This window comes from Hirundo rustica, chromosome 3 (genome assembly GCF_015227805.2).
Source record: "Hirundo rustica isolate bHirRus1 chromosome 3, bHirRus1.pri.v3, whole genome shotgun sequence".
Taxonomy (NCBI): Eukaryota; Metazoa; Chordata; class Aves; order Passeriformes; family Hirundinidae; genus Hirundo; species Hirundo rustica.
Window position 1 is genome coordinate 61156577 of NC_053452.1, and position 17663 is coordinate 61174239.

Sequence of the window (17663 nt, forward strand, 5' to 3'; positions counted from 1 at the left end):
TTCAAGCAGTAAAGCCAGTCTTATTTACTCTACACGGTTTGAAAGCAGAATGACTGTTTATTTTCTTTTTTAAAAAAATCCCAAAGTACAACAAAGAACACGTATCTAAAAAAGCTTTAGGCACTCTAGCAATTACTGTTACAATGCAGTGTAAAGTAACTCCTGAAACAAAATCTCCGTTCTCAGCCACTTACAAAAGAAAAAAAAAAAAAAAATTACCAAAAACCCCCTCTCTTTGGTAGCTCTTCATCCTTCTGAGTACTCTGCTCACAACTTATGTTAAAGCACTCAGGAAGCGCGTGACCCCTTACATTTGCCTCGTCACAAAATTTTGATTCTTTTAGGGATAGAGAATATTGGGAAAATGTGCCCCCACACCTGCCAATTCTGCTTCTTCAATGACGAGAAAGGATTCTGCCTGCACTCTGCTACTCTGCAAGTACGGCAGAAGACAAACCTGAGCGGGATCACAGGGTATCCAGGGCTCCCTAAATCACAATCAGCAGAAATTAAATTCCTCACCACGACCAAGGGGTAAGGCCAGACCCGCTCTCACTGGAATGATGCTGTCAGCAAAAAAGCCAAGCACTTCCACCAATCTTGGACTGATTTTAAGATGCTTCAGTAACACTGCAATAGGCTAATCCTGAAGTAATAAAGAAAGAGAGGACAATTTACATCCAAAAAGAAAGGGTTTTTTCCTATCTGGGCAGGCACAAGCAGGAAGGAATTGCTATCAAATTATATCCTTCCAAAAATAAAAATAATAGCAGCATTCTCTCATCACTGCTGAACAGAAAGCTAAGGTACCATCAGAAAACATACCCATTTAGCAAGAGAGACTGACTTTTCCCCAGTATATACCAAAACCTCAGCCTTGTCTGCAGTTATGTTTATCTACTTTATTCTTAGACACTCCTCAGGCTCTTCCAAACCCCCCAACCCACTTCAAGTGCTCAAGAATTATCTCAGTACCAGAGGGCTTCCCACTGATTTCTCTACACTGCAAACTCAGTCTGCCTTATTATCTCCACTTGAGTAGGAAATTGCAGCTAAACAGACTTTCTTAAGGTGACACATAAATCAGCAACAGAGCCAGAAGTCAAGGCCTGCCAAGATGACGCTTATTGATCCAGAAGTTGACCTACAAGGCAACCCTGGCTCCGAATTATTTCGGCCAGAATATTTCTAAACACAAAACACTAATATCTCATGGGAAGCCCAAGCTAGCAAACAAATGAAAAAAATGGCTACCTGCCAAAAATTTGGTTCCAGTGAGTTGCTCAGCGTTGCGCAGAAAGGCTGCGGTAGAAACAAGTGCGGTGCCAAGCGTTCCTGTGTGGGATTTACCTGCAATTACCACAAAACTACTCCTTTTCCTTCCTGAAACCCTCTGCCCATTCGCTTGCAAGTTTAACAGCATCTACAGCAAACAGCCCAGGAGATTCTGTGGTAAAATACCATGTGATCACTTAAGGGAAGACTACCATGAATACACAGTTTCCACAAGGGAACCCAAACAAAGATCCAAAGGCAAACCTAAATCCAGCATTTCTTGCCTTTGCAGTTTTAACAATTTTACTAGCGAAATATCCTTTTTTGGTCTTTTCTTTTCTTTACATAAGGCTTACTCATTTTATGACATTGAAAAGTTTTAACCAGAAATCTATGGCAATGAAGCAGAGCAAGAGCTCATTAATTACATTCGATTGCAACAGAATAAAGTTAATTTCACGTGCAAAGGATCAGACCGCTAGGTAGATCTGCTGGGCCTCACACATCATCAGAGAAAGTCCCCACCTACCTTGCTCTCTGCTCCTTATGCTACTCCTTACTGCCTTCCCTGAAGGGAGTCCACCTTCTCTCTGGAGCAGCGCCTTCCCAGCGCCGGCAGTGATTTAACCAGGTACTGGTAGTTGATGTTTCCCATGGACACCACTCTCATGGACCCTCCCTGCCTCTCCAGATTGCCACCACGAGAGAAGCGAAACAGCTTTGCACTGAAAATGCACTGTACGAAGTTAACACCTGAGATACTAGCGATGTTTCTGTAACAATGTGAGAAAATAAGTTGTTCTAAAATCAAGTAATTATCTCAGGCAAGCTTGAATGCAACTGCAGAACAGGCAGGCGGAAGGATGTACTTTGCTGCCTTGAGGTGCTGCACCCATGCATTCAGAGACACAGCAATCCAAATCACTCTTAGCTTCTTCACAGCACTGCTGGAAATACCAAACACCACTGGCCATTATTCCACCATTCAGTTCCACTACTCTGGTTTCCTACAATATATTCTTCATCATCAAATTTTAATCTTTTTTCTTTATGTTCAAGCACAATTTGCAAGCTGGAAATAACCAAAATTCTGTCCACGCAGTTTATAACTGCTCACTTTCCAAACACAGCACTAGAAAATGCATTAAAAAGTACTTCATAAACTTCTGTCACTGCAGTAGGAAGTGACTGTAAATTATTACAGCTTTTCCAATTTAATGAGTATATTTAAATCTTGAAGCCATGGTGTTACTGTGTGCACTCAGCACAGAGATTAAAAAAGAAAAAGAAAAAAAAAAAGAAAAAAAAGAGGAGCATTCACATTTACATTCACACCATGCAGAGTAACTGGTAAGCACTGATGTTTTTCAGATGAGCATACATTACTTTGCCTGCCACATGAAGGCATTCTGTAATTTGTAAACTATTTTAAATTCTACTGGAATTCAAGTTTTCTGTTTTATTTAAACATCTTGAAAGAACTAATATACAATGCTAAATTTTTTGTTCACATTCTTCAGTGCATCATACTGTACAATTTTTAATTCTTCCTATCCCCAGTGTAATTTGAAATTCTAGCATTTTCCACAACTACTCACTACTTATCTGTCACACAACATGCTCAAAGCAGCGTTCAAAGAGTGTTAACTATTTTTGCTGAAGATTTTTTTAACAAAATCTGTGTAAGTATGTATTTCCACAGCATTCTCCAACTACAAGTGACAAACCCCTAACAATTAACAGTGCCCAAAGCCATAGGAAAAAACATTACTAAGCGTTTTACTGGTATAGAAACAGATGCAGGAATAAGAGACTGTGGCACGGCTGAGAATGGAAGCTTGGTATCCCATCTGGCCCCCACATTTTGATTAGACTGGGAAGTGAGTGCCCCCTGGTGCAGCCCATCTCACTGAAGTCTGGCAGGCATGAAACTGCCTACAAGACTTCCTAACCAAAAGAAATAATCCAAGTATCTGCTCCTGATTTAGATGTTCTTTTGTACCATAACAAACGTTAGGTTAAAGAAATTATAAGAAAACACTGAGAAAAGTTATTTTTAAATGTTTCAAAAGCATTTGGTCTACTTACAATAGTGTTTACTAACTTTTCGTCATTCAGGAACCCATATTCACAAAAATGAAGTGGTTCGAAAAAGAATGGTTGCTCATATATACTCGCCTGATAACCCCAAGCTGGATTTTAATAAAGCACACAAGAAAAGAGATTTCTTAAAACATGCATTAAGTTAGAATAAGCATGAGACTTCATCATGCTAGCAGTTAAGACAAGCAAGTACTACATGATTTATACAACTAAAAATAAGGACTTCAATTAGGTAACTCCCTAAAATGTCTATATTAAAAAGCAGCATTTCAATATTTTGGTATAGGCTTATCTTAAAGTTAATATGCTGATACAATACAGTTTACTGAATCGGACTGTTCAATTTCCCCTACCATTTCAGGAAAAGAAAAGACTAAATGTGAGAATTTAAGCAATACATTGTCTACAACAGATATTTAGGCTATCAATTATTATTTGCTATAAAATGCCTCAGACACTCTAATCTATTACCAAGATGTAAAAATAGAACATTTTTGTTTAAGTATCTTGCTATTACGGTGTTTTCACCAGATTTTTCAAGTGCATTTCAATGTAAATACACAACAATGGTTTGATACCTTTAGTGCAACAAGTCTATTACAATTTTTGAAACACACACAGAGGCTTACAATAAGTAACTGCTACATAAGGTCATTTTCTTTAGGTTCAGGACGCAATAGTAAAATACTCTGTGATCAAGAGAGTTTAGGTAAATAATCCTCATTAACCTATTCTGAGAATTCCACAAGAGCATAACCTATCTTCCATGATCACATTTACAATTTCAAGTTATTAGTCACCCTTTCAACCATCACTGTTTAGAAGCAGTCCTGAAATATCATAAAAGCCTAAAAGTCCTTACTATTTTAACAGCTGAAATTGTTTTAGTATCTGTGTGAACACCTAGTCTCTCACTGAATCTTGATGTTCCCCGGTACAGTGACCTTCTTGGGCTAATTCTGCATTGTTAGAAAATGTTCTTCCTTCAGTGTTTTAAAACTACTCGATTTCAATTTCATCCCTTTCATCCCTTCAACCCTTGCTTTTGTATTTATCAAAATGCAAACAAGCAAACAAACCCAAATAATAACCCAAAGGGGGTTAAAATAATAACTCCAAATCCAAAAAGGTTATAATAACCAAATAATAACCCAAAAAGGAGCTGCCTGGTCAATACTTTGTATATTTCACCATCCTGGGTAGAGTACTATTGCACCTCTGAATCCACCTCCCCTAATGCTTGGACCAAAGAAAGAATCTCTGTCCAAAAATCAAATATGCTTGTTTCCAAATTAAAATAAATAAATAAAAAACCCAAAGAGCAGCCTTAGAATGAAGCTCATGCTTTCCTGGAAAGGACATAGTTAAGAGTCTTCTACATGATTTCTTGAAGTTACCCTGAACTACTTCCCAGTTCTTTTCCCTCACTTTACATGGAAACTTTCCCATTATTCTACTCATTACTGACTCAAACCTTGTTTCAGTTTTGTTCTACATAGGGTAACCACAACTGAAAAAAAGCACAAACCAGGGATTTACAGGAGATCATTATATTTTCCTGCACTGTTCCCTCTTGTATTGCAATACTATGGTTCCCTTCAACACAATGTTACATATTAAAATAGGAAGAAATTTTAAAAGCCTGGACTTAAAAATACAGAACTGTTCAGGGATGTGGAAGCTCATCATAGCCTTGGCTATCCTCATTACCGTGAGATGATGAAGTTTGAAGCCCTGAAAGAAGTCAGAGAAACAAATAATGAAACTGGACTTCAGAAGAGGCATATGTTGGCTTGTGCAGAGATCTGCTTGGCAGGATCATACAGGAGACTGTTTTAAAGCGTAAACAGGCCCAGGAAATCTGTCTTTCTCTCCAAGGACTTCACACCAGGAGAATGAAGCATGTCAATGTGCAAGAAGTTAAGCAAATGTGGATGAAGGCCAACATGAATGAACCAGGGACTCCTGACTTAGTTCAAAAAGGAAAAGGAGGTAAGCAGAATGTGGAAAAGAAAACTTCATAGACAAGGTATATAGTAGTATTTTTGTAGTGTACAGTCATGGAATTAGAAATCCAAAACTCAGCCAGAGAATAAACTAGCAAAGGCAAAAAGAGAGGCTCCTCTATGAGTACAGGCAAAAGCAAACTATGAAACTGAAGAGAATGGCTGATGAACTGAAGGGCAGGCTTGCTGTTCAGATAGATCTCAAAAAGCTGAAGAAGGTGGGCTAACAAGATGCTATGAAGGTCCACCAAAGCAGGTGCTAGGCCCTGCACGTGGAACAGAGCATCTACATGCACTAGTTCAGAGCAGGGGATAACTACCTGAGAGCAGCTCTGCAGAACACCTGTGAGCTGAACAGGAGTCAGCAACTTTGCCCTAGCAGCAAAGGTGGCCAAGAGCACCCCAGGCTGCCTGAGCAAGAGGGCAGCCAGCAGGACAGGGGAGCACACCGTCGTCCTCCAGTGAGTACTGACGAGAGCATATGCAGGCTACTGTAGAAAGCAGCCTTTCTTCTACTAGGAGAAAGGCACTCACACACTGCAGCACCTCCATCAAACCAGGTATGGGCTGTGGCAGATGGCATGCAAGAAGCTGAGTGAATCCATTGCTCAGTCTTAAGAACAGAATGAGAGATTTTACAGCTGTCTTCCAGCGGTTAATGGGAGGATATAGAGGGGACGGAGCCACGTTCTTCTCAGATGTGCACAGAAGCACAAGAGGCAGCGGGCGTAAGCTACAAAAGGAGAAATTCCAACAAAGTAGCCATAAAAGGAAAAAATTACCATGAGCGTAGACAAATGCTGGAACAAGTTACCCAGAGAGACTGTGGTATCTCCAGCCCTGCAGATAACCAAATCCTGAGCAACTTGATCTAAGCCGCCCTGAGGTCTGGGGTACTCAGTCTGGGTGTTAGCCTGAAGTACTCTGCAAAGAAAATTATTCTACAAATTTATTCTAGTGTTCTGTGCCTAAAAGCAAAAATTCAAACAAGCCCACAAAACAAACAAACAATGTAAACACTAACACAAAACCATATTGACAACATGTATGTCCCAAATTTCAAACATTTTCTGAATTTTTACCTCAACAATAGAAATCCTATCAGGCACTAAAAGATAAAAAGTTGTTTTAAATGCCACACATTTGCTTGTGAGATTCCTTTCAAAAAGTAAACTACAAGTAAAACACATTAGTTTGAATTATATGAAAATATTGATTTTAATCAAGATGAAATAGGTAAAAGAGTCTCTAATATCAAAATTCCAAGCACAGCAAAGGATACCTTCTGACAACAGTAAAAAGTATGAGATAAATAAGAAACTACAAACAAAATAGTTATTATTTACTTCAGGAAACTCAACTAGTGTGAAAAATGTAGCAAAATTACTACTCCTTTATAATTCAAGTTTCTAAACTGCAACTGGCTCAGAAGCACTCACTTTATTCATCTTTCTAGGCACCCACATGACAAAAGCACAGCAAAAATAAACTACCTTTAGAAATAAAAAGACCTAAGAATGTAAGATCGTGAGAGTCAATGACAGTATGAAAATTCTTAGTGATACAGTGGACTCTAAGCTCTAAGTGGACTGCATTTTCACACTTTTGAGATTTCTTTGGGATTTTGTGCATTTGATTAATCCTGTCTGTATAGTGAGGCAGTGCTAATTTATGCCTTCCTACAGGGATGACAGCTGTCTGTGCCAGCACCATAAACTGAATCAAGAAACTCCAGAACTAAAGCCTAACAGGCTACAGTCTCTTAACTCAGAACTGCAGATTCATGTTTTATTCATAAAAGCAGATACCTACACACCAGCTTTTCAAATGCATTCTTTTGTCATTTAACATTTTTATTCCACTTATTGAAAAAAATCACATATCTTACCTTTAGGTCACTTCCTGGCAGAGTACCTATGCCATCCTTCCAGTCCATTGCACTAAATACATCAAACTCCTGACCATTTCCACTAGAGGCAGATTCATTCATGATGCATGTACTAAAAAAAAAAAAGGAAAAAGTTACCTGAAAATTCTCTAAGTGGTTTAATGCTTATATCACCAAATATTTCTTCTAATGCATTTCACAGATCTGTAGCAAATGCTTCCCTCTGCACACTGGCAATGTAGAAAACTGATGACAAGGATGACAATATACACGATGTCATAAAAGTCAGGGGAAATCTCTCTAAAACTTTGAAAATAATACCTGTTTCACATATTAGGAGGCAATGGGGCTGTACTGGAGAGAAAAGAAAAATTTCAAACTACAAACAAATTGACATGAGGAAAACATGTCAAGTACACTTAAAACATCTGTTCTAAGAAAGGCAAGACACAAGTGCATGCCTTTAATAAATACATTAAGCACTGATTAACAGAACTGCATTTCCTTAATACTGGATAGCATGCTGATGTGAACACTTTACCCAAGTTCAAATTAAAAATTCAAAATTAATTTGAAAACTGTCAGTCTCCTGTCCAACTCAGGACACTTGAATATTCTTTATCAGTTTCCATACAGTTTCAGTAAATTTTGAATTGCATTTGTTAAAACTTATTACCATGTAGAGAAGCACCAGTGAAACTGACTGCTTTGCAAGACTTGACTTCACTGGATCCCTCTGGTGCAGAACAGAAAATGCAGAGAGGGTAATATTTATCTTCAGAAATAGTGCATCTGGACATCCTTTTCTGTGATAAAAAAATCTGCACAAGCAACAGAAGTACATTGCACTTGACCCCTGGCTTCAGCTCACCACCTGTCAGTGCCACAAACACACCATCAGTGGCACTGAACTGCAACTGTTTCTAGCAGCCGGTTGTGAGCGCCACCAACTTCTTCCTTTCCACTTCTCACAAACCCAGCAATTTTTAAATCTGTGGCCTGGCACCTAATTTACTATTTGTTCAATGTGGAATCTGACTTATTAATTTTGTTTCTGAAGAATGGCAGCACTATTCCTACCAGCTGAAATAATTTGTGGCAAAATTAGCTGTCATTGTTTGTGAACTATTAGCAAAACCTCACCACTTTTGAAATTTGTACTTTCTGAACTTTTTGGAATGTAAACTCTCTAAACTTTTAAACGAACACTTTCTAAGCCTTATACCCCATCTGGAGACAGCAAACTTTTGCTGCAACTATTAGTATTTGAAATTCAAACAGATAGAGAACTTCCTCAGAGTTGTTTTAACCTTGTTTTCTAAAATCCAATTTCTAACTTAGGTCCCACTCTGAATCTGCAAATACTCTCTGGAGATATTGACTTTTCACAAAAAAACCCCAAACAAAGCAAAAACAGCAAACAACCCAAAAGGTGCTATTTGTTCACTCCAATAACAGAAAAAGACACAAACCAAGCAGAAGTAAACTCAGGTCATCTAGAAGCTTTTTATTGGAAGGTTGAGGAGAAAGACACTTAGTTAACTTAGTTGCATGAAAAACAATTGAATTTACATTGTATTCATCAGAAAAATAGATGAATCACTGTAACATCACCACTACAGACACATAGTAGTTTGGTTTGGGGTACACAATGTCCCTTTCATTTCTCCTTGGTTTCTTCTTCATTTCTGGCAGAAGTCTTTAAAATCCTGAGCAACACCTTACTCCGTGAGCTCTTTCATTACACTACAGCAACTACACAGTTATCAACAAGAGAACAGGAGCTAGACCTCCATCAGTATCCTGCTCAGAGTAAAAGCTCTTGCATTCCCCTTCATTTCATATGGTAGGCAAGGTTCAGCTCTTTGAGAAAACTTCATGTTTTTCAGATGACAAGTTTGAAGTCAGAAGAACCAAATGATTCAATGTGTCATCCCCACCTTTAGGTAATTCTCTGCGAGAAAGTATTGAAAATCATAACAACAATGTACAAAAATTCATTTTAAAAAACATCAATAAATCTAAACAAATCCATTGCGAACTAAGAATTTCCCCAAAGCCATAGATCTCATGTTCTAAAATCACTCCCAGGCAAAATCCACCACCCTACCTCAGGGCAAGCTCCTGCAACACAGCTTGGGATCTCTGCTTGGTCTGAGTACCAAGTACCACTGCAAACCAATTCAAGCAGGTTTGACCGAACTGAACTGCAGCACAGTGGCAGAGGCACAGGACTTCCCTCAAGAACACAAGACCCAGGCTTCTAAGGAGTAGCTTAGAAAAAAATGGGATCTCTCCAGGCACCTGTGAAGTTTTAAGGACATGAAACATTGGTGGAACAAGCTCCCCAAGATTAGCCTAGCTAAGCAAACACAAAGATGTGTTCTGCATTAACTGAAGTCTCTAAGTAATCTTAAATTATCATTCTATTTAAAGGACACTTCACTCAACCCTCCTGTGGTTTATTACAGAAAACACGCTCCAATGATTTCTGCAGAAGGTATGACAGAAGTCAGGAAAAGACTTGGAATGCTGTGGAGAAACGCTTCCTCTCAGCAGCTGCTGTACCACAGAGCAAGGAGCATCGGACAGCACAGCTGCTCCATCAGATGCTGTCATCTCCCATAGTGCCACTTTCATTACAGACACAAAAATTACATAGAGTGGGAAACTGAGAGTCTAGCCTGCTTAGGCAGGGAGTAAACCATGAAAGGTGATGAAAAAATGGTATCAGAAATGTTCAGGACATACTTGTCTCAAGAAAACATACAAATTCTGACTTAATTGCACATAAGAAACTTTCCTCAGGTAACAAACAGCAATAATGATACATTCTGAAGATGTCTAAAGACATTCATTATTGCTTTTCTTTTGAAATTAAGTCAACGTCAAAGGCACAATCTATATACATTTCACATTCTGCAGCCTTCAGAAGCGTTCTTGGTGGGAATGAAAAGGTCACAGGGCAACACAGATAGAAATTAACTTACAAAAAGGAATCACTTTTAACAAAATATCTGCTTCCAGCTTTGCTGACTTTGAACAGATGAAAGATAGGCCTATATCCCTCTACTAAATGACAGTAAGAAACAAGATACATACCAATAAAATTGTTACAGCACTGAGGTACTAAAAAAGGAAGAACTCATTGAAATAGTTACATCTAAATCTCAGAACAAAGAAAACTAAAGAATGTCTTATCTACTACTTTAATTTTTTGTTTTTAAAGCTCTGATGTAGTTCTTTGAACTAGTATAACTCCTTCTATAATGATTTCATCTGGTATCATTTCTGCTGCTGTACTGCCAGAAAAGTAGTAAAAATACTAGATGAATAAGGGGCCTGTCAGTGAATGCCATCTGATGTGAAGGAAAGGACATAATAGTAAGAACTTGGAGCAGTCATCTTCCTAAAGCATCTCCAAGACCTTTCTTTAGGGATGTAGCTATCTCAGTCCTCACAGCCATAAGAGAACTGTGCTAAATATTAATATTTCAACATTATCTTTGTTTCAGACATATGTAATAAGGTCATTAAAATAAACAAGCATATTAAATAAGATTAAGACACATCCTTTAAAAAAACTTTCATTTTTACCAACAGGTTCAACAATAAATGAGCACCTCACAGAGGAGATACTTACTGAGAATAACAGCACTAAAAATTAGATAGCTTCATCTGGTGAGAGACTGTCTAAAGATATAAAGCAAAGAAGCAGGACAGAATATGCCAATTAGACTTACAAGAGTTTTTGAAGTAATTACAGGGTTATGTAGTGAATACATCAGAAAGTAGTAATAGGAGTCTTTCTTCCAGTCAGTGCTTTAAAAAACTACCTGACCCCTACCCGAATTTTTAATGTCTATGACACTAACTATGAAATGCCTGTATGATTTCTAACCACGGGGGTCAACTCAATTCTGGTCACTGAGCAGCAGAGACAGAGTTCAGCAGTAAAGCCACCAGTCATCATTGCCAGACTGGCATAACCTGTCTGCAGTAATTTGTCAATTCTTCTTAGGCATCTCTATGCATTTTTATTCGTACTTTTGAGGACCTCTGTAGCTGCCGTGACAAGACAGCCCAGCAGATTTGCCCCATACTGATCCACTCCCCAGCTGACAGCTCCTATGAGGAGACCCAAAACTGGGAACACAGACCCAGGGGAGTTCACAGCAAGTGACAGCAAGAGTGAGTTCTGAGGAAAAAAGATCCCAAGAGAGACAATATCCTTCTGCAGGCAAGCTATGGTCACTCTTCCCCTTGGACTGGGTGACACCAGCATTGATGGATGTTCAGAAACAAAGGCAACAGGTTAGAGTTTTTGCCCTAATATTGTAAACTTTTACTTTGGAGATCTCCAAAGCTGCCTGGTGTAGCACCCATGAGCTAAAAGAACACATTTTCCTGTGCCCAGTAAATAAGAAAAACAAGGTGGATCTGAAGGGAACAACTCAGTATACCAGAGCTGCAAACACACCAACTTCTAGACACTAGGGACAAGTGGATACTCAGCTTAGTTTCATTTAACATGTAAGAATGTGAACATTACCAGCACTGACTTGTTACATTCACAAAGTCACATGAAGCAGAATTACTTCTTGCAGTGTAAGATCCCTATATTTGATAACTGTAGTAGGTTTGAGCTTCATGACAGCAAAAGCAAAGCCAATTGACTGTAAACCCACTGGGGTGAGCCCTGCTTCTCTCTTCACAGTGCTCCCTTTGAGTTGGGCACACCTCACACTTCCATCTTACTCACACTTCATATTTTTGCACAAGACTCTTCACTTACAGAAAAACAACCACAACAGGAACAGTGCAGGAAATGATAAAATTCTTTGATGTTACCCACCACATTTTAATGTGTTTTTTCTTGTACCTGTTTAAAGGTTTAATTATTTTAATAGTTCATTAAAATAAGTATTTTTCAGATACACATTTTCCCCAAAAATCTCATTTTTCGTTGCCTGGAAACTACTTTACAAGTTCTGCCAAGCTTCTATTCTTCTGCGGTGAAAAGTTGTTTGAGTAAATTTCACTATTTTACCTCTTACTCATGAAGTTTATTACAAGCAAGGTATTTTAAAGATGAGATACATAGCTTTCTTATGTATTCACAAAGGGACACAGCTTAAAAGTCTTCGCCACTCAAAGACTGTAACAGAAAAAGGCCTAGAATTCCTATCAATGATGACCCCTTAAGCATTATTTACTCTTATCTGTTGCTACTCTTCTGACTACAAGATGCTCCATGGCTACTGTGTATGTTCATTCCTGTTTCCCAATATTTTGGCTTTAAACCTTTTTCTCCTACAGAAGAATCTGGTCACAAAAGCATTAAAAAAATACTACGAAGCCTGGGTCAGTACCAGGGCTTAAAGGGGGTTCATGCTGTCCTCATCCAAGTCTGGTCTCTGCCAGCAAGGTAACACTGTTATTGCTGTACCATTGCTAGAGACTGTGTAACAATTACACACAGCCTTCATCTACAGCCTCATTATCAAATATCCACAAGACACTACAACAGCAGTAGCTACCCAATACCGAAGCTATTCTGTCATCTAATGAAACTTACGATCAACAGCCTTTCCTTGTTTATAAACAGCCTGTACCTCACATTAGAAAAGTATTTCCTCTGCAAAGCTTTCATGGTCCCCTTATTTCTGTTATTGTCTGTGGAGGCCTGAGTAGAGATTTAAGCTACTCAGACAGTAAGAGTTGCATACAACAACTTTGAAATACTATGTCTTAAATTCCCTTAATAGCTTGAACCAATCACAGAAAGTGACAAAAAACTTCTCTGTTTATTTGTTCCTTCTTCCTTCCCCTATGCAGACACTGCCTGTGCCGAATCTTCACACCTCCTGTTTCAAATTGTTATTTCCTACCCAAAGTTAATTCAGTATACATCTGAGCATCCCTTTTGTCTGACTCATGCCCTCCTCTTCCTCATCTGCCAGTTATTACCAGCTCCCATAAGTTCTGCTGTTCATAAACAATTAGTACACCTTTTCTAGCTCCTAAACACATGCAGCAGGTTACTGCATTTACAGACTTTCCTTTCTCCCCCATTCATAAAAAGCTGCTGCATTTCCCATTGTGTTGAACAGTCCTATTACTGGAGCACTAACAAGCTATGACTACAGACATGCTATCACTTTCTTCAGTAAGCCTCATGCTAGCTCATCACTGATTCCTCACGCTGTTCACTCACAATCCACCATGCTCCTTACCAGCAGCATTAAAAAACAGATGAGAGCAAATTAAACAGCCCCAAAAACTCAACCATATCTCTTAACAGAACAAGTGATGCCAAACTAAACTCAACAAGTTAGAGGAAAAGAAGTCACCACAAGTTATTGAAACTTTTAACATAATAATGTCAAAGAAGTCAGTAAACTGAAGGTGAAACATACACCACAAACTAAACCAGAGTCTATTACAATTGCCCAGCTGACAACAAGCACCATCCCAGATGATGGCTTCAGCCACCTTCACTAGAGCACTGGTTCATGAGACCAACTGGACCACAGCAGAAGCTGCTGAATCCTCACTGGGAGATAACACCTACCTAGCACCACTAAAAGTGGAAGTGGATAAAAGTGGAAAGCTTTGCTGCCTTCAGCCACTACTTTCAGGGAGTTTCTCTCTCACAGATGTTCATCATATAGACTTCTGGGAACGTGGTAACTTTCTTGGTAAAAAACACTGGTTCCTGAACAGCTTTAAGATTTGCACTGAGAAAACTACGTTACAATTCTGAGCACAGACTATTTCCTAAAATGACATTGGCTGAACTTTTTATGTCATGAGTTTTATTTATGCTCACCACCTGATTTTTAGCACCCACGACTGAGCATCCTTTCATGAGTAGAAACAGCAAAAATGATCGGTCCAGTGCCACTCAACTATACGGAAGAAATAAAGAAAACAGAACCAAACTAAAAACGTAACTCCCGCCGCCTTTGGCCGTAAAGCTTTCACACCGCGCTGCTGAAGCACAGGTAATTAAAAGACATGGAAGAGCCCGTGACCCTCACGCCCCGGGGGAGGCTGCCGCATCTCCAGGGGCCTCCTAACGCACGCAGCGCTCCTCCAGCCTAAAACCCGCGGGGGCTCCAGCCGCGCTCTCGCGTGGGACAAGTGACACGGCCGCAGGGCGCGCCCCCGCCGCTCCCGCTCCGCCCGTGTCCCGGCTCTCCGCCCGGAGCCGCCGGGCCGCTCCCGCCCGCTGCCCCTGCGCCCGGCGCGGCGGAGCGCGACGGCGGCCGGAACGCTGCGGCGAGGCCCGGCGGGCGCGGCCGCCGCTCCCCGGCGCCGGCAGCCCGCGGCCTACCAGCAGAGGTCCCTCCTTGGCCAGTTTTGCGGCGTGTTTTTGCTGCACTTGAAACTTTCTGGAGAAAACCCGGGCTCAGGTCCGCGTCTTCCCCAGGCTCGGGCAGAGCCACCGAGACAAAAGCGCCCGCCCGGCTCCACGGGAGGAGCGCTCGGGGAAAGCGGTTCTGGAGTCTCTCCGTTTCCCTCCCGAATTTGCCTTTTTCTCCTTCGCCCCCGCCTCGGGCAATTAAACAGAGCGGGGGAAGAGTGCCCCCCTGCCCCGGCGAGGGGGCGGCGGTGGGGGCGAGCGCGGTGCGAGCGGGGGTGGGAGAGGAACTGGGTGTTAAGTGTTCCTGAGGAAGTTGCACAACGAGAGAGGGACTCTGCTTGTTTACCGGGTCCCTCGCTTTCCCCCCTCCTCTTTCGCCGCCCCCCCCCCCCAACCCCCCCCACCCCGGGGACTGGGATCCGGGAAAAGGAGGTTGCCTCCGAGTGGAAAAAAAAAAAAAAAAAAAAAAAAAAAAATTAAAAAATGTTACCTTCTCCTCCCTCCTCCCCTCCCCCAGCGCGGAGGAGAAAGAGGAGGAGGAGGGGGGCGATCTCTCTTTTTTCCTAGGGGGCTGCGGGGGCTCGCTCCTCGGCCGCTCGCAGCCGATCTCCGGGCATCTCTCGGCGGAGAAGTCACCCCTTCCCGCGGGAGGGGCCGGCACACGCCGCCTCCCCGGAGGGCTCGCCCCCGCCCGGCCCCGCAGCCGCCAGCGCCCGGCCCCGCGCTGCAACTTTTTCTCTCACGCTCTCGCGTGCGCCCGCTCCGACGGGGAGGGGGGAAAACCATGGGGGTGGGGAGCGGGCGCCGCTGCGGCCCCGACGCGGCGCCCCCCGCCCCGGGCGCCGCAGCCCCGGCAGCCTCTCCGAAGCCCCGGCCGGGGGCGGGCGGCCGCTCCGCGGGAGCGCCTTCCCGTCGGCCGCCGCTCCCTCCCCCCCCCGAAAAAAAAAAAAAAAAAAACGCTTTCCGCCCCCCCCACCCGAAAAAAACACCGCCCCACACGCGCTAGCGAGAACAAGTGTGCCTATATCCTGTTGTTATATGCACCGGCTGCGGAGACGGGGAGGGAGAGACGGGCGTGTGCGCGGGGGGCCGCTCCCCCACCCCGGCCGCACTTAAGGCGAGAGCGCGCAACTTAACAGAAAAGCCGCGTCCTATTCCCTGCCCCTGCCTGCCCCCCCCCGCTCCCTGCCCCCGTCGTCGGCAAAATACGCACTCACGTGTATGTGCGCTCACACACACCGCCGGCACCCCGGGGCCAGCCCCCGACAGCCCCCCGAGGCCGGCCCGCGGAGCCGGCGGCGGTGACAGGCGCCGGCCCCCGCCGCCGCACGCAGCCCGAAGCGGGCAGGGGCCGTTCCCCCGCCGCCTCACATGTCTGCCGCAGCGAGCGCGGCGCACGCACCGCACAGAGGCAGGAACTGAGCACTCGAGCAAAAGACTTTTTTTTTTTTTTTTTTCCGTCTCTTGAAAAAAAAAAAAAATTGCTACAAGCTTGCCTTTTTTTTTTTTTTTTTTTTGTATGCGTATGTGTGTGCAAACTTTCCCCAAAATGGCGGAAATTGGGAGATGATTATATTTTAAATATCTCTCGCACACAATCACACAAAGTGCAGGAGCGACGGAAAATACAAACTCTCCGCTGCGCGCTGGTAGAGGCCTTCGCACACGGGGACCCACGGCACATTCAACCGGTATATCCCGGCAGCCGCCACCTCTCGCCGCTTCCGACCGAAAAACCCTTTTTCGCACCCCTCTCCGCTGCGCATTGCCCCCTCGCAGCCCGCACTTCTCCCCGTCCTTCAGCCTGTGCGAACAAAGAGCCGGGGCTGCGGAGGGGGGCTCGGGTGGCAGCGAGCCCCCTCCCTCCGCTCCGCTCCGCTCGCTCCCCGCCCGGCGCTCACACACACCCGTGCCCCCCCACCTTTCCCCCGCCGCCCGGCCGCGGCACCCGCATCACATTGTTCCCAACAGCACGGCGGTGCCCCGTAAGTGTCATTAAATGGAGCCAACTGACAAGCTCATTGGTGGGGCAAGTCTGCAAAATGTCTCTCCCCTTCCCTTCCCCCTCCCTTCGGAACCCACTCCCCCCCCCCCCCCCCAAAAAAAAGGGCCCCCCCAAACACATTTCCACAGCTCCCTCCCCCGTGTATATATATATGTACATACACATACGTGCGTGCGTGCCTGTGTATGTATATAAATATACAGCGCATATATATATACATGTACTCCCTTCATGTGTTTGGGAAGAGAAAAAGAAATACCAGGCACCTCTCTCTTTCTTTTGTTCCTCTTTCACACTCGTACACTTATGATTTAGTGAGATCCCCGGTGCCCCGGCCGCTCCCCAGCCACTTGCGAGTCACTTGCCCACTTTACCCGGCATTAACTTCCATCCTTTCTGCTCGAGGTGGTCGGGGAGAAGCCCCCCTCCCCTTCCCCAGATACGTTTCGTAAGGGAGGGAGAGGTGGTGCGTCTCTCCCTTTATCTCTCGCGCTCTCTCTAACTTTCATCCTCACCTAGGGGGAAAATTAAAACCCGTCACCAGCCTTTGCCATCGCGGCTCCCTAAACGGCTTGCGGATCAGATCGGAACCCGCCGCTCCTTACCCCCCCAAATTCTCTCTTTCTCCGTCTCTCGAGTAGTCCTGACAAATATGGTCCAGGGCTGCGGGCACAGTGAGCATGCGCCCGCGGAGCCAGGGCTGGGGAAAGGGGAAACTGCCGCCGCCGCCGCCGCGGCTCCTCTTCCTCCCTCGCCCGCGCTGCCGCTGCGCCCCGGCCGCCCGCAGCCGGCAGCCGGCAGCCGGCACCGGCGGCGGGCATCGCCCTCGCCGAAAACGCGGCCGCCGACGAGGGCTCCGGCGGAGGTGCATCCTCCCCCTGATTTACTGCCGACGCTGGAGGAATAATAAGGAGACTTGTGCAGCAGCCGCGCGCTATTTTGGGCGCTTTCAAAAATAACGCCTTGCACTTTTCGGGGGGGGGGGGGGAGGTCCGGTCCTCGGGGGTCCCGCCAGGT

At 43.8% G+C, this 17663-nt stretch overlaps 1 protein-coding gene across 4 annotated transcripts in view; it reads right to left on the reverse strand.

The window, feature by feature from the left end:
• L3MBTL3 (L3MBTL histone methyl-lysine binding protein 3) overlaps positions 1–17268 on the reverse strand; it is a 78398-nt gene extending 61130 nt beyond the window's left edge. Inside the window, exons 1-2 of one of the 4 annotated variants that reach the window (XM_040059323.2) lie at positions 17252–17268; positions 7273–7384 (exon numbers count right to left, since the gene is read on the reverse strand). In XM_040059323.2, the coding sequence (XP_039915257.1) occupies positions 7273–7374 (102 nt within the window). In that variant the 5' untranslated portion in view covers positions 7375–7384; positions 17252–17268. Of the gene's footprint in view, positions 1–7272; positions 7385–15131; positions 15294–15858; positions 15905–17161; positions 17179–17251 lie in introns of those variants that run through there. The other 3 variants (XM_040059326.1, XM_040059325.1, XM_040059324.2) reach the window with 3 other exon arrangements.
• Positions 17269–17663: the final 395 nt, after the last annotated feature.